Genomic DNA, 24,306 nt, shown 5'->3' on the forward strand with positions numbered 1-24,306 from the left:
TGCTGCTTTGCTCAAGTGAAGCTCTTTTTCTTGCTGATTTTTGATGAGCTGATTTGCAGAAGTGTCTTTGATTTCAATTATAATAGTGAGCTTGTCATATGTTGAGAATTTATCCTTATGAGGATAACCAAATGATGATCAATAATACTATTCACAATGTGTTCAGAAAAGGCAAGAGGATGGTTTCATGTTTTCTTTGCAGGCTCACAGGAGGAATTCCTAAAAAAAAGCAATTTCACAAGAAATGTAATCAAATATTAAACTGTTTAAGATTGTTAGCTATCAAATTGTACAAATAATAATTTATTTTGTAAATTTTAAGAGAAAATTGGTTAAATTACATTTATACATTGTTATATTAATTTTTTGATTATTTATTTGAATCATCATTTAGTAAATAAAATTTTACATGTGTTTGTATACTCACCAGTCTTAACAAGAGACTTTCTGATTCTTTCTACTCTTGCTTTTCCAATCCCAAAGATTGATAAAAAAGAATTGATACAAACTGGAATCCTTACAGTACTATTATCTCTTGCCACTTTGATACAATAAGAGACTAAGTGGTCATATAGTAATGGTGTTTCCTCTACTCTTCGAGGTCTTCTTCGTTTTATACCAAAAACCTCAATCACGAAGCAAGAAAGGTGTCTTGGTGATCTTTATTTTGTATTTTGTTAAAATTTGTTAGTAAAAATTCCTTCTCTTCCGCTGTCGTTATTTGAAATTATTTTTAACACTTGCAGCAGGCCCATTACATGTGATGATAATCATTCATTTCTCTCTTTTTCCCACTTTTGACCAAGTTTTTGTCTTTTTTTTTTGATTTTCTGTAATATCTTTTTTCAAATTAGTATCTATATGTATAGATAGATACTAATTTGAATAAAGATAAAATAGAATAAGTTAATATTATTTTTAAATAATTAGGTTATAGATGAGCTTATTCGTACACGAGCAGATTTTACTGAATCTGGAGATGACTTACTAGAGTTTAAACTAAAAGCAACCAAACGATTGTCTGATGATGATACCATGACTTGTGTTTCACCTAAAAAACAAAAAAAAGAAAATACTGCTTCACAAAACCTAATTGATCAGTATCTATCTGTACAAAATGATCAGTCTTTAACTTTAGATCAACCTCAAGTACCTATAGCTGGTCATAAATCTGATGGGTTTGTCATAAAAGAAGATAAGAAAAAATCATTTAAAGAGAATATAAACAGTTCTACTAAACTGTACACATCGTCAGACCTTGGTATGGAGTATTTTGATGCAGATTGTACAGACTGCAAGAGGAAATGGAAAGAACCATCAAAAAATGAACTGTCAATTTTTCTGCATGCTGTTAAATATAAGGTAAACCTATATTTAAATTGCTGTTTTGTGTTACAGAGATTATAACCTTTAATAGAATTTCTATAATATATTTTTGGTTTTGTTATTTTTTTTTATTTGTTATTATTGTTATTATATTAAATATTATATTGAGAAAATTATTTGTTTGCAAATTTTCTGATGTTTAAATTATGCTGAACTGAAGGGTGGGGGTATTAAATAATATATTTTATTAAGTTTACAAGTAAGTTACCCTAATTAAATTTATTTATGTAGAATTCATCTTTTTGCAAATATGGCAACTAAATGTATTGGAGATACCAAAAAAATGGGCCTTAAAAGTACAAACATTACAGTCGGAGCTACATATGTTTGTAAAAGATTAAACAGGAAAAGAATATAGTTTGTCAAATGCAAAATGAATTACATATTCTTGGTATAAACTTTTCATTGTAAGTAAAAATAACTAATTGATCAAAAATTTTACCGGCCATGTTAAAGGTCATATGTCTCTTCATCCCTATCCTCTTTCTTCCATGTTAAATTCTCTACCGATGTTTTAAAATAAGTATAAAGATTTTCCGAAATTTTTTTTAAGGTCTATTGACTATTTTCGTTTTCTTTTTAAAAATAATATAAATTAGTAAAATATTCAAAAATAATTCAAATTTGATTTTTTTTTTAATGTTTTCCAAATTTACCCTTATTTTAATTATAAAGGAATCTGTTGAAAAATGCTATTACTAAAAGACAAATTTTCCTAAGCTTAGATAATATCATTGTAATTTTTTAAACATCATCTACTAAAGCTACTTAAAAGAAAAAATTTTTAATAATTTTTTTTTGTAAAACTTTATTTTTTTGTAAAACTTTATTTTTTTGTAAAACTTTATTTTTTTGTAAAACTTTATTTTTTTGTAAAACTTTATTTTTTTGTAAAACTTTATTTTTTTGTAAAACTTTATTTTTTTGTAAAACTTTATTTTTTTGTAAAACTTTATTTTTTTTTAAAACCTTTGTCTCTAGTCAAAGGGATATAAAAAATTCCTTAGCCATGAGATAAAGATATATATTATGCAAATAACCTAACAACCTTTTAATTTAAAGGTTTTTAGCAATTTAAAACCAGATCCTGAATGCATAATCTCATCACCTTAGGATAATTATATATACAGATTTTATGACTGGTCACTTTGAATTGAATATGTGAATTTCTCCAGGAATTTTTTAAATTTACTTCTTTAATCGATTTTAAATAAAATCTAAGAAGTTGAACTCTATTGAGCGCTTTATGAAGCTTTATTTGAAGTAGTGATTGTTTATTAATAAGCCCCGAACTATTCTGAGCTAATGGACCCACCCGTAAAAATGATGCGTGATTCGTACAACATATTTGTTGGTGATGTGTTTTATGGAGCAAGTACTGTCGCATTTTTCGTCACTCGTGAATTGAATACCATTAAAGTTTATTTATTAGTAATTTTTAATATTAGAATACCAAGATTAAAAATTTGGAATAAAGTAGTTATTTTCTAGTTATAATTATTGAATCTGTTTAAAGTTGTACTTAAGATTTTTTTTTTTCACCTTTTTATCAGGGTCCTGACTGGGAATACAAAACTACCATTCCTCCGTGGGCGTTATCTGATTGGAAGCCATAAGTTTAGGTAAATCTTTTAGAAATGCGACAGTTCATACTAAGTTTTAACTTATGCATTTTAAATTTATAAATTGATTACTAAATGCTAATTTACTCTAAAGCTTCCTCGCTTTCAGCAAAGTTATTGACGGCACTTAAGTATCCATTTTGTGGTTTTTGATCAATTTTAGTTTCAGAGTCGAACTTCGATTTTAATGATGATGCTATATTAAAGAGAAACTTTTCAGCAAACTTTTCTTTTTAGGTTCTGCGAAGAAACTTCTTGCAATTTATTAAACGAAAAAAACATATTTACCGCAGATATTTTGTTGAAATAGATTTTTAAATCTATACTTTTCCACTGCCGTTTTGTGTTAATTTTATACAACTGAATAAATGATCGATTATCGGATAAAATAATTCAACTTATGTTTCAAGTATAAATTTCCATTTGTAGCGTAAATCTTTATCCTTATTTTTCAACATAAATAAGGGTAAGTGCTATCGTAATTAAAAAACTGAACTTGTTACGCAACTAAGAATTCAAACCAGATAAGGGTTCCATTAGTTTGATTCCTTCGTATTCATTAAGAGTATACTTTCTTTCAAATGAAAAATAAATTGAACCTTTAAAGTATCATTTTCAAAATTCACTATATGTACAATTTTAGGCGTCGTTGACGTTTGTTTTCACCAAACTCCGTTGTTAATTTTAAGAACAAGAAGAAAAAAAAAAAGGTATTTATGTAAGAAATATAACAAAACGAAATATTACATCACGAAAAACATGATTGTAAGGCCGCAAAATGTAAATAATCAAATTCCTACGAAGTAAATTTTAAAAAAATTAGTAGTCGTTGGCAAAAACTTTTCTAGGCAGACTTTGTCGTTAAAGCATCTCAAATTGTAACTCCTCTTTCTTTTGTCTAACCCTTTGACTGAGTTTCGATTCATCAGACTACAATAGACACTCCCACATCAATTGTCCAGCTTTGATACTTTTGGTTCTAAAAGGACTTTTTTTTTCTAAATACAATCCGCCATGGTGTTGCTTCTGTGCTCCTCTTTCTTCTGAATAAGATCCCATGTGATATTTGATTTGGCTCTACAACCTATATTTAAGGCTCTGTAACCCATAAGTTTAATGCACCTTTGTCTGCTACATTATTTTAAAAAAACCATTAAATACTGCTGTAAGTCTTCGATTTTATGCAGGAATCTTGGTTTGAAAGCATATTAAATTTAACTCGTACAGGAATTGAAGCTAGCGGACCTTCCCCAACGATATAGTTTCAGCATGGACGTATAAGAGATGGACGTGCAATGGTATTGTTTTTTTTGCAAACCATGTTCGTTGCGTATTGTTACAAATCTTTTTATTTAAACAATAGAAATTAAATTCTATTAAAGTCTGTCAAATTCGTCGAAAATTTTTGTTCTTGTCTAACCAGTCGCATCAAATTCCTTTTAGTTATTAAAGATAACAGCAATAGAACCAAGTGTTAAGCTTAATTTTATGCAGCTAGACATTCCTAATAATTTAAGAAATAACGCTGATGATCATATAGAAATTGAGATCATTTACTTAACTACTTTAGTACATGTATAACTAGAGATATAATAAATAATACAAAATATCAACTGGTTTTGTAGCTACCTAAAGCACAATGGTTTCATGTCCAGGAAACTACTCAATCTACTTTATTGCTGTAGAGTTCTATTATGATTATCATAGAATTTTCTATTTTTATGTTTTACAACAGAAATATATGCAGTTAATGAAAAATAACTTATACATAAAATGAATATAAATACAATAAAGAAAAAAATAATTTGTCACAGTTTTAACCCTTAACTTCGTGGTGTTGTTGTACAACAACAGTTGAAAATTGTTGAAAATAAAGCAACCAAAGATAGCATTTAATTTACAGACTTCACAAAATTCAACAATTTTAATCACAGATATTAATCACAGATAAGTCCTTAAGGACTAATAATTTTCAATAGTTTTCAACAAATTTTCAACAATTTTAAACTGTTGTTGTGCAACAACACCGCGAAGTAAAGGGTTAAAGAGTTTAGCAAAGCCAATATATGGCAAACCGCAAGAATAACTAAGTACTTAATATTAACATAATATGATTAACCAGCTATATATAAACTAAATTTTATTTGACAAAAACTAATGGGTTATTACGTGCTTTTTATGATAAATGAAATAATATATGAAATATGAAAAACGAAAACATGAAATATCTGGCCGCATTTTGCAAGATAATTATAAATTTGAATAACTTTTTAAAAGGTTTTGCTTTATGAAATGAATTATAAAAAAGCACATTAGAAAATACACCTACTAAAAAAATAATGCGTCATGGGATATATTATGGATCTTATAGAGTAGTCGAGACAAAAACGACGACATCGGAAAAAATACACAAAATTAAGGCTGATGAATGAAGGACCAAGGAATTGAATGAAACCAGATCTTGACAAAAAATTTTATTTAAGGTTTTTTATATTTCGCCATACTTTTTTTAGTCATTTTAAAATTATCCTTACAGGTCTATTTTATAATTGACGGGCTTTGTTTACACGAAAAATGTTTAAAAAATTTACAAATGTTCATCTTGAAAAAATGATGAAAGTCTGTTCGTGCCGACAACTAATTTCCTTTACCTTGGTGTAATTTGTTTAGTAATTTGTCAACGCGTGAAGTAGTTACTTTATCCTGAACAGTCTTATTAAACAAATGCTATAAAAGTTTAAACTAATACCACGTGATCAGAGTTTCTAATTTAAAACTGTGAGCAGCCATTTTAAAATATTTTTTGTTGACGGGTGAAAATTTAGAGTCAGTCGGAAACTCGCATGGCCAATGATATATTAGGAATAACTAGATGTCTAACTGCCGTAAATCGGCATAAGAAAAAGTGAAGCAAAATCTTTACGCTTTTTATCAAAAAAAAACAAATAGGAAGCTGTTTGAGAAGCAAAACAAATAGGAAGCTGTTTAATTTGATGTAATCAATAAAAAATCGGTACACAGATATCTGAAAAATTTGATGTTATTTTGATTTAAAGTTAGATAATTATGTAAAATATGGATTGTTTTTGTTTTGATCCAACTCAAATCTTAGATTTAGTTGGATTTTAATCTATAATCTCCCTATGCACGCATCACTAGTGATTTAGTACTGCTCAACGGCGACTAAGTGGTGATAAATGGTGATCGCCACTCAATCACCACTCTATCACCACTAACACATTACTAATTCATACGCAAAAATCAAATATCCGGAAATAATTTTTTCTAAGTGGTGATTTAATGCTTATTTAGTAGTGGCTGTTTAGTTACATATTAAAACACGAAAATAGTTATAAATCGTCTCAATAAAAAATGGCAGATAACAAGCGCAAGCACTACATGAAAAGCTAAATGAGAGAATATAGAAGTTTTAAAAAATTGTTCAATGAAGAAGACGAAGAAGAAGAAGGTAAAGAAGAAGACGAAGAAGAAGGTAAAGAAGACGACGAAGAAGAAGAAGGTAAAGAAGACGACGATGTAGAAGAAGCTAATGAAAACGACGACGAAGAGGAAGAAGGTAAAAAAGACGACGACGAAGATAAAGAAGACGAAGAATATGAAGAAGACGAAGAAGATAAAAAGATGATGAAGAAATAGGATATAGCGAAAAAATTGGTAATACAGAAAGTGAGGTTACTCAATCTGTCAAGACTCGAAATTTTCTTCATAAATGGGCTGTTGAAAATAATATCAAGTCTAAACCGTTAAACGAGCTTTTGACACATTTAAACACTTTCATGAAAGACATTCCTAAAAGTGGGACATCTTTAAAAAGAACTTTAAGAAGTGTGGATCTTGAAAACGTTGCTGGAGGTGATTTTGTTTATATTTCTTTAAAAATTGCACTCAGCAATTATGTAAAATGCTTCAGAAAGCCAGCAGAGTTTGATCTTATTATAAATGTTGATGGCACTCGAATATACAATAGTAAAAATAAACAAATGTCTCCTATAAATCAACAAGGCCCATATGCAATTGCTTTATGGTATGGTGAAGGAAAACCTACAGTTCTTGGAGAATACCTCAAAAAATTTGTAGCAGAGTTAAAATTCTATTTTATAAATGGGTATGAAGGCCTAAAGGTGATAATTAAGGCATTTGTATGTGATGCGCCAGCCAGGGCATTTTTAAAATGTATAAAAAGTCATAGTGGATATGACAGTTGTGAAAGATGTGGAGAACATGGTGAGTAGGCACCGCCGATTCGGTTCGTAAAATCCGCAAAAAGCCAATCCGACTTATTTTGCGGATTAAAATAGTCAGTTCGTAAAAATTTTTCGGATTAATAATCCGAAAACTAATTTACGAACCACTAGCGAATTTTTTTTTTGCGGATTCACTTCGCTGTTCGGATTATCAATCCGAAAAATTTTTACAAATCAATTTAACTTTTATTCGTTTAGCGAATTATACGAATCGCGTTCCGTTCGCGTCACCATTAAATGGTGTGGTCCAAAAAAATTACGTTTTTATTATGTGCGCGTCCTATAAATAGTGGATTTCTTTTTTATTTTCAATCAGTTCTATTTGGAAATCTTAACATACAACAATTCGTTCAACAGATCAAGTCTACTATTCTTCACCTACATTTATTACGGTAAGCCATTATTATATTAATTTGATTTAAAAGTTAAGAATATTTCAAACTGAATTTTTGCGGTTTTTTTTTTTTTTTTTTTGTGGATCGAATTCCTTTGCGAATTATTTCGCTTTGCGGATTGCTTCAATTAGTGGATTGGTCCGATAAAATTTATATTGTAATATTTCTTCTACTTAAATATTAACAGAAATAAAAATAGAAATAGAGATAAAAACTAGTTTGAAAAATTGTTACGCTCATTTCAATAATTAAGGCAAATAATTAGTTCTTTTATTGAAAACTTTATGCATGCCTCTAAAATATCATTTATTGTTAAGACGAATATTAAGGAAAATTTTCAAATAACTTAATAAATAATTAGTTCTTTTTCGGAAACTGTTTGTATGCATCAAAAACTATCACGTTTTATTAAGGCAAATATTAAGGAAATATTGAGCCAAATATTTCAATAAAAAGTCAGTAAATCGAAAATGTGATTTGATCCGTGTTTTCGAATTTTTAATCCGAAAAGTAATCCTTATTAACAATCTGATCCGTTTTTGTGGATTTTAAATTCAATAAATAATCCGAAATATTCGTCCGATCCGATATGGCAAACTCAATCCGATTCGTTTCTTTTTTTTTTTTTCATTTCACTTTTTTTTTCTTTTCAGATGCCTAAGCTGTCTAATATTTGGGAATTCTTCAACAATGTGGAGGAAAACAAGGCAAAATGCAAGGCCTGTGGCAAAATATACTTAATCAATAAAAGCACCACAAGTCCTTTAAGGAACCATTTGAAAAGAGTCCACTTGAATTTATATAAACAATTAGAAAGGAAAGACAAGCAAAAATCAACAATACCAGACATTTTTGATGAGCTTGCCTCTGAAGACTCAGATTTTGAACAAACACAAGAAAGAGGAAAAAAGAGGAGATGTCCACAGACACAAAAAGATACACCAGTATCGCCACAGCCTGGACCAAGTGGAACTTGTGGCACTTCCAACACACAGACACTGCAAGGCAGAAAACAGGCTACCAAACCTGAATGGGAAGTTACTGACATCAATCAAATAAGAACTGTTGTTGACATTACTAAATGGGTGATTGAGGACACTCAACCATTTTCTATTGTAGAAACTGACGCATTCACCCGGATGATGAGAACTGCAACCAACGGTCAATTCAGAGCCATTACAGCAAAGAATATATCTACAAAATACATTCCTCTCCTTTTTAAATTCATCAAGGAACAAGTAAAAAACATTTTCAATTCAGACAAGTCAAATCTTGATGGAGTGGCCTTTACATCCGACGTGTGGACCACTGATCACACCAATTTGTCTTTCATGAGCCTTACACTCCACTATATAGATTCAAAGTTCCAATTAAAGCGCTTCTTGGTAGAAATGTCCTACTTCCCCGAACAACATACTGCCGACAATATTGCCAAGAAGCTCAATGAATCTATCAACAAACTGGAACTTGATTTTGAGTCAAAACCTGGATAACAGTCGACGGTGCAGCTAATGTCTAAGCAGGTGTTAGGAAATCAATTGGGGTTCAAAGTGCAATTTGGTGTGTCGACCACCGTCTAAATCTAGTTGTCAGTGGTGCTGTCGATGATAAAAGATGTCCAAAATGGTCAATTCTCAACCACAAAATAACAAAATTAGTAGGTCACTTCAACCAGTCCTCTCAAAAAGCTATGACTTTAGTTAATGCTGCCAAAGCCTTAAAAAACTCCAGAACAAAGTTAGTACAGAGATGCCCCACAAGATGGAACTCTGACCTCCATCAAATGGAGTCTGTGGTGGATCTTCTTCCGGCGATGCATTCTTTAAAGAATCCGAACCCTACTGTTTCTGGAGGTTGTAAGTTGACAGATCTTTTACCAACAGATGATGAAGTGGAATCTATTCAATCTGTCATCCGGCTTCTGAGAGGCTTTTCAGAATTCTCTGAGAAATGCAGCAGTGAAAAGAATGTTAGCATCTGTTCCGTTATTAATTGCCTATACAACATCAGAGGAAGATTAGCAAGGGAGATGATCAAGCCAAAAACCGAGGTGTCATCAGAGCTTGCTCACTACTTCAATGAAGATTTAAACAAAAGATTCGAAAAGGGAGTTGATGAATATTGAATTCTCTATAGCTCATTTTTTAGATCCTAACAGCAAGGGCATGTGCTTTGTGGATGAGGGGGAAAAATTTGAAGTAGTCAAAACTGCAGTAAAAAAAGCTATGGAAGAACTGTCAAAAAAAGAAATTTTGGCTAGCCAAAGCACTCCTTCCCCTTCAATGTTGGATGATGAAGATGACGACGACTTTGATTTCACTGAACAACTGAGGAAGAAAGTGTTTGGTGCAGGTTACATTAATCCTGGAGGTGAAACAAGCACCAAGAAAGCCATTTCTACTGAAATTGAGGGGTATTTGAATTCAAAACCAGTTCCAGCAAATACAAATGTACTGGAATTCTGGAAACAAAACCAGTATATTTACCCAATAATGTCAAGGCTGGCCAGAAAAAACCTCTGTATACCTGCTGCATCATCAACATCTGAAAGAGTTTTCTCAACAGCAGGGAATATATACAGCTCTAGAAGAACCAATCTTTCAATCTCAAAGGTTGAGATGTTGGTATATATGAAAGAAAACACTAAGCAACTCAGTAAAATTCAAGACATTGTGTGGCCAGGAAATGAATTTGGAAAATGATTAACTTTCAGTGTGATTTTGACTTTTTTTTATTTCTTAACAAGGAAATCATTTCGTTTCATTGTATATTTGAATATTATAAATAAATAAAAATGAATTTTAATTCGAAAGCTTTTTTTATTCTGAATCCGTATAAATCCGTAAAAATAATATCGGTTCGGATTCCAATTCGAAAAAAATTTTTCGAATTGCAATCCGATCCGAAAGTATCGAATCGGATTGCAATCCGAAAAAATAATCCGAAAAAATTTTAACGAATTATTTTCCGATAAATTATTTTCGGATCAAATCAATCCGTAAGTAGTTTGAACCGTTTAGCATAGATAATTCGGTGCACAATCCGCAAACCGATAAACAGTAACGAATCGGCGGTCTCTATATAAACTGCAATCACTTTGAAATAAAGTAATTTGGTTAGGTAAAAACAAGTTTGAAGCATTTGCCACATTTAGACGTTGATTGTAAATTTGGCGCAAGCCTGGCACAGAATTGAGCCAAAAACTCCATGTTTAACTGTTGTTGCTAAATGATTACTGTAAAAAATGAAAGGGTTCCGTTATGGTGAAGAAAAACTAGTTTTTTTTGATGGAGAAGTGGATCAATATATCTAAAGATACCCTCTAACAAAATATACTCTCAAGTACTTAACAAGAAGTAGTAAGTGTCAAAACAAAAGTGTAGTTGTCGGAGAACAACAAAATAATTCTTGAATGCCCAACTCAATCTCCAGATTTCAATCCAGTTGATCACCTAAGGGATCATTTTGATTGAAAAATTTTACACAAAAAAACAACAAAGTAAATGTTTTCAGTACAAATAATCTAAAGAAAATTAGATAATATCCCAATTGAAGTCATCAGAAACTTTGGCTATTCTGAACCGAAACGACTGGAATTCAAGAAATTTTGAAAATCATGAAAAGTATGGAATAATAGTTGTTTTCATGAACATTTTTGAATTTTTAAAATGTTAAACTTAGATTAAAATACCCATAAGGTATTTTAATCTAAGTTTAACAATTCTAAAAATTTAACAACTTTAAAAATTTAACAATTCTAAAAGTTTAATAATTTTAAAAATTCAAAAATGTTCATGAAAACAACTATTATCACAGTCATCAAATTGGCACCCAGCAAATATTATAGTGATTAAACAGTAATTATATTTACTGATTTAAAAAAAATATTTAAAAAAACTTTTACGACTAAATAAGTAACAGGGAGAAAAATTTGTGTTTTTTTTAAAAAAATAAGAATACTAAAACTTTACAATTCCTGAAAACTTTTTCTTACTGACTGTAAGTAAATAATGATATAAGTTACCAAGCTTGTTTTTCAGTTCCTTAAAAAAGAAATTTGGTTAGGTTAAAATTTTTTTTCCATTAGATGAGTTTTCATAGACTTTTCCATTGTAACAAAGGTCAGTCAACTTGTTAAATAGATTTTCTCCACACTTTTCATAAATTTTTTGTGAATAAAGGAAACCATTAAAACAAAATAGGACGTCTGCATTAAATGCAAGTGCACCACACCTTTGTGAAACTTGGTTTTTAAAGCAGAAATGCGTCATGCTGTTGTAATGAAAAGCTCCGCACTTTAAATTTGGTAAGATGTCTTTTTTCTCACCATGCTCTTCACCGCTCATTACCGCTGTATTTTTTCCGTTATACAAACTTTCAAGTTGTGATTTTGCTGGATTATATAGTAAGTTTATTACCTTGCGATGCTGAAGAAGTTGTATTGGTTTTTCAAGGTTGTTTCTATCATTTGCGATGGATGTTTTAATAGTTTGATAATTTCCAGTTGGAGTCCATGAGTTTGAAGTTAATGAAATTCTAGTCGTAGGAGTTAAAATGAAAAAAGCGGATTTCTGACTTTGAGGTATTTTAGGTAAGGCTGAGGAAGGGATATGATACTGCTCAAAGTTTTCCCACGAAGGATCTTGGGCAGGTGTTTTTGTATTTGTATTTTTGTAAACAGCATTATTGAAGCAAAAGTGTGTCTTTCTTCGAATTATTCTTTTGCCACATAACTCAAACTTGCTTTTGCTATAGACACTTTCCACACAAAAGTGAGTGGAAGGTTCATAGATTTCCCCTCCACACAGTTGACTAACCTTTCCCATTTGACATGTTTGTTTAAAGAGATCAAATATTTGATTACCACATATTCCGTTTCTGATTCGACTATAGGTTTTTGACAAATAACAAAATTGAGTTTGAATTTTGTACAATTGTTTTCCGCATACTCCGAAAAATGCGGCGTTGTAAGTTTTACCTTCGTAGCAGAGTTCCCGAATCGGATCAAATTCTTTATTCGCACCTGAAAAAAGTTTATATCGCAAGTACGATTACAGTAATTAAATGGGAAAAAACACTCAACAACACTTTATAACTTACAGACAAGATGGCTTTTTTCACGCATTCTTGGCCATTGAGTCACCACTCGAGCTTCCGAAAGATCATCATCTTCCTCCGTAACGTCAGGCAGTTCCAATTGATAATTTTTTGCAACTAAAATGCCATTTGATGGGGTCTTAGTTGTTAAACTATTTTGAGGAGTTTTGTTACTGAAGGGTTCTAGAAACAAATGGGTCATTACATCACGTTTAAAATAGCCTGCGTTTTTCTGCTTCTCAAGTAAAGACATTAGACTTAATTGTTGATTGTATTGCCTTTCAGTAACTTTATTTTGGTCATTTGAAAATTTTAGATTTTCAGGAAATAAAGAATCTTCTGCAGCATTGGGTAGTTGTAAAGTTTGATCATACCATTGGCGACGTACGATTTGACTGTTAGCTACGCAAACTGCCATGTAAACACAAGTTGTTAAAATCAGCGTTCCTTAATTAAATAACGCTTTTAAATTTTCTGCGCAAATTATCAGAGAATGTTCAAAGTTCCATAAAAAAAAAAAAAAAAGAAAAGAAAATAACAGCTAGTAAAGAAGAATAAAATGATTGCAAAAAATGTAGGTGAAACTTACTCATACTCTTTATCGTTCGGATATTCAATTATTAAACATGCATTTTAAATCAAACACTTTGTGCAACCTTTCAAAATCGTTAGAAGCCTCGATCAAATAACTTCAACATAATAAGTTAGTGGACCACTGCTGTTTTAAGCAAACTTGAATGTAACAAAGCTTGTCAAGCTGTGAGAAACGCTTTTCTGTTTTTTTGTTTTGTTTTTTTAAAAAAGATCTCCAACTTTTAATTATTCTAAAAATATAGGCACAGCTTGTTTTAAAAAAAACGGTGACTTTTGCATATATGATGGCATACTGATAAGTTTCCAATGTTGCAATAGGTATGTCGTTATAGGGCTTAATTGGTATATTAAACTACATGGCCATTTGTATTATTACTTTTTACTTTCAAAGAGGTTGAGAAAATAGTACAATTATACAGAGCCCTGAAAAATAATTTGAAGAAAGTGTATAATTTCATGGGCTAACACAAAGTTATTAAGCTGAAATTGTGCTAATAAAATATAATTGTATGTATGTATGTATGTATGTATGTATGTATGTATGTATGTATGTATGTATGTATGTATGTATGTATGTATGTATGTATGTATGTATGTATGTATGTATGTATGTATGTATGTATGTATGTATGTATGTATGTATGTATGTATGTATGTATGTATGTATGTATGTATGTATGTATGTATGTATGTATGTATGTATGTATGTATGTATGTATGTATGTATGTATGTATGTATGTATGTATGTATGTATGTATGTATCGGGTCCGCCAAAAAACTTTTTTTTTTTTGAAAATGCTATAAAAAAAAACTACTGAATATTTTCTCAAATGTCTTTTTTTATTTGAAAGTACAATCCTTCCGGTTAATAATGGAAAATAATTTCATTCAAAAGGCTGCCTCTGCTGGCCATGCAGTAGCCTACACGATCGGTCCAATTTTTAAGCACATTATCGATTGTGTGCAGCTGTATTTCACCAATGGCTTCACGAATATTGTCCTTTAAAGCGTCAATTGTCTCTGGCTTGTCGGCGTAACACTTATCTTTGAGGGCACCCCACAAATAATAGTCCAACGGTGTCAAATCGCAGCTCCGAGGTGGCCAAACGACATCAGCTCTGCGGCTGATAATGCGATCTTCAAAAACAGGGCGCAAAACATTGAGTGTAGCTTCGGCTGTGTAACACGTAGCGCCGTCCTGTTGAAACCAAATGTTGCCAATATCCTCCTCTTCAATTTTTGTGAACAAAAATTCCGTCAACATGGCCCGATAACGATCGCTATTGACTGTAACGGCCACTCCTTGCTCATTTTCGAAGAAAAATGGCCCAATTATGCCTCTGGACCAAAATCCGCACCAAACAGTGACTCGTTTTGGGTGCATCGGCTTTTCAATGTATGCATACGGGTTTTCTGTGCCCCAAATGCAACAATTTTGCTTGTTTACATACCCGCCAAGATCAAAATGAGCTTCATCTGAAAAGATGATTTTTTTGGCAAAATCGGCATCTTCTGTAAGTCGATCGCAGGCCCACTTAGCGAAAACGCATTGGATGGTCAGTTGGCTTCAACTCCTGAACCAATTGGACTTTGTATGGCGTCATACCAAGGTCTTTATGCAAAATTCGTCTCAATGATGTCTCCAAAATGTTCAATTGTTGAAAACGACGGTGAATTGATGTTGATGGCGCTTCACGCACACTTTCTGCCACAGCAGCAATATTCTCGGGTATACGCACTGTATTTGGCTTTTCACGCTTTGGTTTATCGATGAGGATGCCAGTTTCTTTCACTTTTTTCACAAGATTACGAACATACGGAGCTGACGGTGCTTCTCTTCTTCCAAAATCCGTACGCAATTTTCGCACACATTCTGCAACATTACCATGATTTTCAAAGTAATGTCACAATATTTCCCAGCGTTGTTCAAGCGTATACACAACCATATTCGTTCAGCGGAAGGATAAAACTAATTATCTGTCAAATCAGACATGAGCTAAGTGTTACCATTCACGAAATAAGCACTAGTTGAAAAAAAAAAAGTTAGATGGCGGACCCGTTATGTATTGTGAGGAGGGAAAATGAGAAAACTGTAAAAATGATCTTTAAGTTTTTACCCGACTCAAGCATATAACATTCGAACGAAGAAAAGAGTGAGTCAACCAAAATACAAGGTAGATACACATGTTCAATGAGTGAGTACATCATTAATGTTTAAAACTGTTTTCGCAAACACGATTAGAAATACAATAGTATTAATTTAAGTAGTTCTCGAAAGTTCTTTAACCTTTCTCTGACAAAGACTACTAAAAAGAAAACTTGTAAACCTGTCATATAAATAAATGACTAAGCGAAAAAGAAGAAAAGTTAAAAATAACAACTAAAAGACGTATACATGGAGACTTATTTAACCTGCCATGATAAATCAATGATGAATGAGTAAGGCAACGAGAAACAACCAAAAAAAAAAAACTATAAAAAGAAGAAGAGGAGAAAGAAAAAAAAAAAAAAAAGAGAAGGAAGAACCTCTTCTTCCTTCTCTTTCTTTTTTTCGCTTGGAAGGAGGAGAAGAAAATTTTAAGAGAAAAGAGTTTAAAGAGATTTTGTGAAATTCTCCTTAAAGAGAATCTGATGAGAAAATAATTTTAAGAGATATTAAAGAGGATTTTAAGAAAAAGAGTTTTGAAAATTTAAAGAGAAATTTAGGAAAAGAATTTATGGAGAATTTAAAGAGATTTAATTTTAAAAAAATTTTAAAAAACAATTTAAAGATGAACTTATGAGAAGGATTTGGTAAGGAAATTTGATTAACTTTCAATTTGCGTTATTATAAGTATTAATGTATTGTTATCTGTATGAGTTAATATTAAGAGAATATATATATTGATGAGAAATAATTGAGAATATTGATTAAGAAAAATAAGTGAGAGAAGAAAAACCAGTCATATATTTTAATTTTTATTTGTACATTGATTAAGGCAATATCATTTATAGAAATTTTATTATTGCTTTATGCGTTAACTATTGTATTAAAAAGTCTGATGCTTCTATGGCGCTTTTACCATATCTGCGTTTTACACTGACAATCCTACCTCACTGGAAGAACCACAATTCACTGGTTGTAAACACCATGTCTTTGACCGAGTTCTTCACGTAGTAATGGATAAAGAACTTGGAGGAAATAACACGTCAAAACAAACATGTCATATTATTCCGGAACTTGTAAAGAACTACGAACAGCTCAGAATGAATTTTAAGAATGTTAAAGAAGTGATTATTGAAACAGCAAGATGGTGTAACAGCATGAAATTTCTATTTCATTCAACTTAATTTTACCTGTACAGCTATTCACGAAAGTTTAAACGATTGCAGAATTTTCAAATCTAATCTTCGGTTTTTCTTGAATAAAAATCTAACGGAAATAGATATCAAAATAATTATTTTTCCAATTTGGTAAATAGGTTATTTGTTAATAGAATAAAAAAAAGTAGGTTTTAAATCATTATCGTTTACTCAGAAATTTCATTAAAAGGTAGGTGATACAAATTAAGAGGTTTCACAAAAATTTAAACGATTTTATTTAGGATCAATTATTTGCTAATTAATTGATAAATCCGCTGCGAAAAAAATTTCGCAGCGAATTTATCAATCAATTAGCAAATAATTGAGTAGTTTTTCAATCAAAAAACTCATCACAACATCATCAGGCAGCTTTTAATTCATTAAAAACCAACTTAAAATATTGTGAATTTCAAATTAATTTCAATTGCGTGCAAATGGGTCGAAAATCAGTTTCTAGTGACATCAAATGGCAAATTATTAGTATGGCGCGGACAAAAAATCACACAAACGTTCAAATAGGCAAAATACTTAACATTTCTGAATATTGCGTTAGAAAAACCATCAAAACCTGGGAATTTACCAAGGAAGTCTCCGACATGCCGCGTACTGGGAGACCATCCAAACTCAGCAACCGTGACAAAAATGGTATATTCAGAATGAGCAGAGAAAACCCCAGACTCAGCTAAACGTAAACGACGAGTGTGGTCCAAAGAAAGGCTGGACTGGTCTGTAGAACAGTGGGCAAAAGTTATTTGAAGTGATGAAGCTAACTTTCAAGTTGTAAACCGCAAGGGAAGAATCTATGTCAAAAGATTTGCAACTGAGAAATATTCAGACAGGTTTTTGCAACATCGTCGACAAGGCGGTGGAGGTTCGGTTGGCATCTGGGGATGTTTTTCTCACAAAGGTATAGGCTTCTGTGAGCTGTATGAAGGCCGAACTAATCAATACACCTACAAGAACACATTGGAAACGTGTTTAGTTCCATCAATCAGACACTTGTATGGCAGAAGCAACAATTCATCTTTCAACAAGACGGGGCTTCAGCTCATACAGCACACTCAAAGAATATTTTTTGAAAAAAAAGTTCAATGTGATGCCCTGGTGCCTTAGATCACCAGATCTCAACTCAATCGAAAATATTTGGTCTTGGATCGACAATCAACTGACATACCATGAAATTCAATCAACTCAGCATTTAAAACAACTTTTGAATGAGTACTGGCTGAAGGTACCTCGCGTGATGTGCATGAAATTAGTTGAATCAATGCATGAACGAGTTTATCTTCGCTATAAAATCAAAGGAGGACACTTCAAATATTAATTTCGCTTTTTTTTTTCATTTTTTGTTCGAATGTTGCAATTTGTTTAAATTTTTGTGCTTTTTATTTTTCCTATAAGATTTTTTGTAATAGCTTTTTTCGAACTAAATATTAAAACTTTTATAACATGTTCATATTCATTTTAAAGCTAATTACTTTTTCTTTACTAAATAAAAAAAATTAAGTCGATATCATTTTACAGTTTTTCTTTATTAAACAAAAACCAAACATACTCTTTAAAAATTCTGCAATCGTTTAAACTTTCGTGAATAGCTGTATTTCGGAAAATCTAGAGTATTTCCTAAAGTGAAGTTTCAGAAAATACCAAATTTTAGTAATGCATTCATGCCAGAGAGAAGAGACTCAGTATTTGATAATTGTAAATTTATCTCTTATGAAAGGTCAGATCATTGATTTACTGACCAAATGCCCAATGTAGATGATTATTAGATGCTATGTAGCAGTTTGTAGGTTCATGAGAAAGCGTTAAACTCTGTGAAAAAGTTTTGGAACTATCGATACTGGAAATACCCAGAATAAATCACGTCGCAGAACGGGCAATTAAGTGTCTTCAAGAACTTTTTGACGTCAGTAAAAAGAAAGAGATCGTTCGGCTTAGGTTTACTTTGTTTAACAAAACATAAGAGTTGTATACTATGCTTTAATTGAACTAAATACCACATTCTTTTTCGTTTTATGCAGTAGCTTTTCGTCCTTATAGAGTTGATATTTACGCTTGTAATCTTATACTTATTTGTAATTTAGTGTGTTACGCTGTAACAGTAAACTGTTAAATTCTTAAAAACTACATAAGTACTTTCCATTTACAAAAATTAGAATTAAAAAAATTTGATCGTAAAATTGTTTAATTCTTTATCCGTACGTGTTTATGATTAAATCGAATGTTTGGTTTGTGCGTGAATTCTTTCAACAAGGAAATCAAATTAATATCTTTTTCATGAGTTTTAAACAAATGTTCATCGATTTATGACCCAGGAGTATGAGGTTACAAAAGTCATAACCCTGATATACAGTATTGGTCATTAATAACAATCCATCATGCTTTTTTTTATATCATTCGACTTTGATTGATAATAAATCAATGATTATTTGACTTTTTTCAAATAAAAAAAAGTGTTAATTGATAAGTATCATAATTTATTTCAAATATAGATATCATAAAAGTATTAATCGATGCGCTAGATATCTTGTTTTTTTGTTTTTATTTAACAAATATCTCATAATCGAAAATAATTATAATGGCTAAAGTTAACAATCCACTCTATTATTTCAAACTTCTTCAAAATTGCATTTGTGTTTAGCTCATAAAATTTAGTCTAAGAGCACCCAATATAAGACGTCTTTAAGTCGTATTTAACTTATCTTTAACTCGTCTAGACGTCTGCAACTAGTTAAAGACGTGCTTAAGACAGGTTTTTGCACACGTGTTTAAGACGTCTTTCGACAACCAGTTAAATACATCCTTAAGGCATCCTAGCAAACATCTTAACAAGACGTGTTTCGGAATAACCAGCCCTTAAGACATTTTAACAAGATGTCTTACAGAATAACCAGTTTAAGATGTCTTTCATCATGAACGTATCCCATCCAACAACAAGTCGTCCTAAAGACAAATTGAAGACGTCTTGAAATTGGTCTTAAAGATGTCTTAAACTAGTCTCAAATGAAACACAGTAAAGTCTTATGTAAAAAGTCTTAAAGTTCTTATTTAAGACGTCTTAAAGTTATCTTAAACTGGTCTAAAATGAAACACTGTTAATACAGTGTTTCATTTTAGACCAGTTAAAACAAGTTTTATTTTTGATGTTAAAGGGGTAATCCCATTAACACCAAAAATAAAGCTATATATATATTATAGTTATGCGATGGGCTCGAATTACAAAAAACATGCATAATTTTAAATCACTGCTTAAATGAACAAATTTATGTGAACAGAAGCAGTAGCGTAGCCAGGATTTTTGACTAGGAATTCCTAGAGGTAAAATTTTTGATTGGAGGAATCTGAATTACAATTTTATAAGGTTAGCTGCTGATGCCTTTTTTATACAAAGTTGTTTATTTTGATTAATTTCAGCACCTTAAAACTCACATGATACTTCCTGGCTACGCTACTGGACAGAATCAGAAGTCACATATTAGCTAAGTATTTTTTAAAAATATTACGTAAAATGTGAGAATCCACAGGGGAGAATAAATGCTAAAGTTGCAGCTGGTGACGTTTATAGCTTGCTTACATGCAAATAAATTTATATTACTTTAATCCACTCTCATTAGTCTAAAAAATCTCATATTTAAACAAAGATCCATTGTTCAAAAATCTCACATTAACAAATAAAAATAAATTATACTTTATGCTACCCCTCAATATTCCAATACCCGTGAAGAATCCTGCTGCATTCCTAATTATGTTTACGGAAAGTTATAATTTTATTTCGTTTGATAGTATGAAATTTTGGTTATGGTTCTCTGTAATATGTATCTTTTTCAAATGGGGGAAATAGAATTATTTAGGACTAGGTCTTGATGCAAAAAAATATTATTGCTCTACCAGTTTCCCAGATCGAGCAATAACATTTGTATTTTTTCTCCTTTATTTTTTTAGAGTTTGTTTTATCTCGCTTTTTCGTAATATTTTCCATTGTGTTCCAGTTAATTTTAATAAAGATTCGAGAATTCCTTTACACTTTCCCTCTGATTTTTATTTAAACTTTTATTCCCTGATAAGTCGCAATCAAAACTTTGCTTCTTTATGACACTAAATTAAATAAAGGTGGTCAGGACAGCTAATCTCGTAAAATTGTTTCTGATGAAAACAAAGTGGTCGGGAATGCTCAAGTTGCTATGGGGCAGGCGAATACGAGATACTACTCTGCTTTAGCATATGAAAGACTTAATTTGAACAAGCGGATTGACACACTTATGTGTAATTGTTTGAACAGAAATTGGGTCTACATTTTTGAACATTCGTGATACAACTTTTCATACGGTAATGAAAAGTTTACAGTAAACACGTCTTTGGATTTCGTGTGATTAAGTTTGTAATAAATTTGATGTGCTTAATATTGTTTATTGATTATTCTTAATTTACCTTGACAAAATAGAATTCTAAAATTTATTTTATCATATTGTAAAATTCTTATTTGGCAATGCAATCCCTAATACATAGTCCACCTTCTGATGTACTTCTAACTTTAACTGTACTTCTAATTATAATATCAAGTTTTGCCGATAAGACATTATAAACTAATGAATGGTTATGCAAAATGCAATAACACAAAATTAATTTACATGGAAAAACTGAGCAAAGACGAAGTGTTCCAACATTGAAGTCAAGACATCGGAATCTGCTCTTTAGTACCCTAAGGCAACGCTCAATAACGCATCTGGTTAACCTTTGTGTCCTGTTAAACCGATGTTGGTGTTTACTTGTTGGGTTTAAATAGGGTGTAATCATAAGATTTTCCAATCTAAATTCTGGATCAGCAACTATTAATCTTTTGCAAATTATTTTTGATTGCATGATATAATTCCAACTGTGTGTACACAAAACGAATGCTTGCTGTTCCTGGAAATTTAGTGTAAGCATACAAAATAATTAGCTTACCACTACATGCAATCAACAAGTTTAATGAATAGAAGCCTTTCCGGCTCCCATAAATCGTTCAAATGTGGTATCTTAAATCAATCAACCACCAGTGGCCGCGATACAGTTTGGAAATTGCGCAGTTTTAAGAATTCGTTAATTAATTTGTCTAATGTTGCTTCTTTAGTTGGAAAAGTAACCCATGCTATTCTTACTTTCACAAATAACCTCCACAATTTGCTTCACACATCTTTTTCAGACTTTTTACTTTTGCAAGTAATTCTGCTAAACTTTTCCAGTCTGCTTGCTTGGTGTAGTTAATTTAACAAGGAAATTCCACAATAAATGCAGTGTAGCCAATATTTTTTACATGTAAAATGCCAAAAGCATAAATGTAAAATGCCAAAATAATGACATTTTTCTAACCAAAATGCCATCTTTTTCAAATTGTGGCTGTTTCAAAATAATTTCGTCACTTTATTTTTAATAACTTTAATTTCTCATTGTCAAAAAATCAAAATAATGTTAAAATGCCATAAAATGCCATTGAGCCAGAAAAATGCCAATTTTCAAAATTTTGCCATCCTATAATGCCATATATCAACGCTAAATAAATACCATATTTTCTAATTTTTAAAAAATTTTTCACTGTTTATGAGACTAAATTTGTTTAACTACATAGTTATTTTAATTTAACAAGTTGGTTAATCTCTAACGATAATTCCATATGAATTTTAAGACAAAAAAATAGTTTATCTATTTAAATAAGTAGCATTTGACTTATTTAGATAAATAATAGATATATTTTTAAACAAATAAAAATTTGTTTATTTTTTATTTAAAGAAAACAAAATTAATTGGAAAAAAGTGTCGTTAAAGTAACCTTATTGCTTTTAAAAGACACTTTCTTATGAGATGACGTAACTAGTGAATAGCCAATCAGAACGGTTATTGAGAGAGGTCCTCCGTGTTAGTTGGGGTATTTGTAAAGTGTTATCGGGTGTAGTTCAGTCAAAGTTCAATAAAAATCAGTAAGAATTTTCTATAAAAGTAAGTCATGTTCAAAATTCTTGTTTTAACGACCTTAAAAGCAATGATAGTCTGACTATAAAGCTCTCTGAAATATTAAAATGCATAATGCACACATATACGGATATGTGTGTCTCCGTATGTGTATACATATACGAATACATACCTACAACAATTTTATTTACTAAATCGACCGTCCCAGAAAGGTCAATTTTTTTTTCCTTTTTTAAGTATTTCATGTCATAGCCATTTAATGTTGTTTCTTAGGTATAATAGGCGCTACTCGACTTTCTCCCCCCCCCCCCCTAATTTTATGATTGATTCTGATAGAGAATTTTATGCTGATTAAGAATCGTATAAAAACATGGGTCTCAAAATCAATGGAAAGTGCTCTAATTCGAAGTCAAAGTTGTAAAAAATCCCACTAAAAACCCTAATATTCGCCATTTTTTTTCAAAACGCTTTCATTTTTAACGAAAATTAATTACCGTTACATTGCGCAATAAACAGACCTGGTTTCCATAAGCCTTAGCATTATTATTTTAAAGTATTGTAACGAAAGTGTTATAACGAAATGAAATTAATGGAAGATTTCAAATAAAGGTTGAACGTAGAATGTGAGAATGTAGAAAAATTGATGAATAATTATTATTGTATCCTACGCTGGTTTTTTTTATTAAAAAAACGGTTTGAAGGTTACATTTTCTAAATTTTACATGTGATAGAACAACTATGTACTAAGTTTCATAAGTTCTTCTTTTAGGAAACAAAACTGTTGAATTTTTTTTTTAAATTTATTACAAAAGTACATTACTTGCAATATAGTTTATTCTCTAATAAATCAAAAAACGGCTATTTTCATTGCCACAAAAAATTGCGCAAGATAAACATACTTTAACGAATTTTTTAACGTAAAAACCATGCTATTAATGTTTTGCTTTTGTCAGCTAAAAGATCATTAACTTAGTATTTTCAAAATGGCGAATATTAGGGTTTTTAGTGGGATTTTTTACAACTTTGACTTCGAATTAGAGCACTTTCCATTGATTTTGAGACCCATGTTTTTATACGATTCTTAATCAGCATAAAATTCTCTATCAGAATCAATCATAAAATTAGGGGGGGGGGAGAAAGTCGAGTAGCGCCGGTATAATAAACAATCTATGTAGCCCAATCATACTGTTTATTTTAGAGGTCCCCCTAAGACTTTGAATTTCACAAGTCTGGGTATTGAAGTTAGAACCTCTGGGTGATCTTTTAAACTTATTTCAATGAATTGTAATTTTGAAAGTTATATTACTGCTATATAAACATAGTAAAAAGGAGAGACTTCAATGTTTTAAAATTTTTATTTTTTGGGACAAAGTATGCATGCTTGCATGCTACATACTGCATGTATGTATGTATGTATGTATGTATGTATGTATGTATGTATGTATGTATGTATGTATGTATGTATGTATGTGGATGGATGGATGGATGGATTTATGGATAGATGGATGGATGGATGGTAACTATCCTTGCCCTAAAACCTAAAAACAATAAAAAGAATTTTTCAAAGTAGGGTATTTTTTAAATGTTGTAATACAAATATTATATTTGAAGTATCATATGAAATATAAATATTTTCTAATATGGTCCGAATCTAT

The 24,306-nt window shown here is 31.0% G+C and overlaps 4 protein-coding genes across 11 annotated transcripts in view; 3 read left to right on the top strand and 1 right to left on the bottom strand.

The window, feature by feature from the left end:
- Positions 1-3,337, top strand: part of LOC145194354 (pseudouridylate synthase RPUSD2-like) — a 33,320-nt gene extending 29,983 nt beyond the window's left edge. For 5 of the 8 annotated variants that reach the window (XM_090069416.1, XM_090069415.1, XM_090069419.1 and 2 more), the window contains 3 exons: positions 931-1,362; positions 2,940-3,008; positions 3,246-3,337. In XM_090069416.1, coding sequence (XP_089925542.1) covers positions 931-1,362; positions 2,940-3,002 — 495 coding nt within the window. In that variant the 3' untranslated portion in view covers positions 3,003-3,008; positions 3,246-3,337. Of the gene's footprint in view, positions 1-930; positions 1,363-1,617; positions 1,896-2,939; positions 3,009-3,245 lie in introns of those variants that run through there. The other 3 variants (XM_090069421.1, XM_090069418.1, XM_090069414.1) reach the window with 3 other exon arrangements.
- Positions 3,338-6,805: 3,468 nt separating this feature from the next.
- LOC149881111 (uncharacterized) lies at positions 6,806-7,261 on the top strand. The gene has a single exon (XM_090067935.1). The coding sequence runs from the start codon at positions 6,806-6,808 to the stop codon at positions 7,259-7,261; it is 456 nt and encodes a 151-aa protein (XP_089924061.1).
- A 39-nt stretch (positions 7,262-7,300) lies between these two features.
- Positions 7,301-9,161, top strand: LOC149881112 (uncharacterized). The gene is made up of 2 exons (XM_090068731.1): positions 7,301-7,665; positions 8,322-9,161. The coding sequence occupies exon 2, from the start codon at positions 8,322-8,324 to the stop codon at positions 9,159-9,161; it is 840 nt and encodes a 279-aa protein (XP_089924857.1). The 5' UTR covers positions 7,301-7,665.
- A 2,422-nt stretch (positions 9,162-11,583) lies between these two features.
- Positions 11,584-13,466, bottom strand: LOC145197153 (uncharacterized). The gene is made up of 3 exons (XM_080073789.2): positions 13,355-13,466; positions 12,769-13,212; positions 11,584-12,691 (listed from the first exon to the last, which is right to left on the bottom strand). The coding sequence occupies exons 1-3, from the start codon at positions 13,356-13,358 to the stop codon at positions 11,730-11,732; spliced, it is 1,410 nt and encodes a 469-aa protein (XP_079929915.2). The 5' UTR covers positions 13,359-13,466; the 3' UTR covers positions 11,584-11,729.
- Between the last annotated feature and the right edge of the window lie 10,840 nt (positions 13,467-24,306).

The sequence above is a fragment of the Hydra viridissima genome, unplaced genomic scaffold (assembly GCF_058129835.1).
Source record: "Hydra viridissima isolate aposymbiotic clone 2 unplaced genomic scaffold, HvirCarnegie_v1 scaffold_12, whole genome shotgun sequence".
Taxonomy (NCBI): Eukaryota; Metazoa; Cnidaria; class Hydrozoa; order Anthoathecata; family Hydridae; genus Hydra; species Hydra viridissima.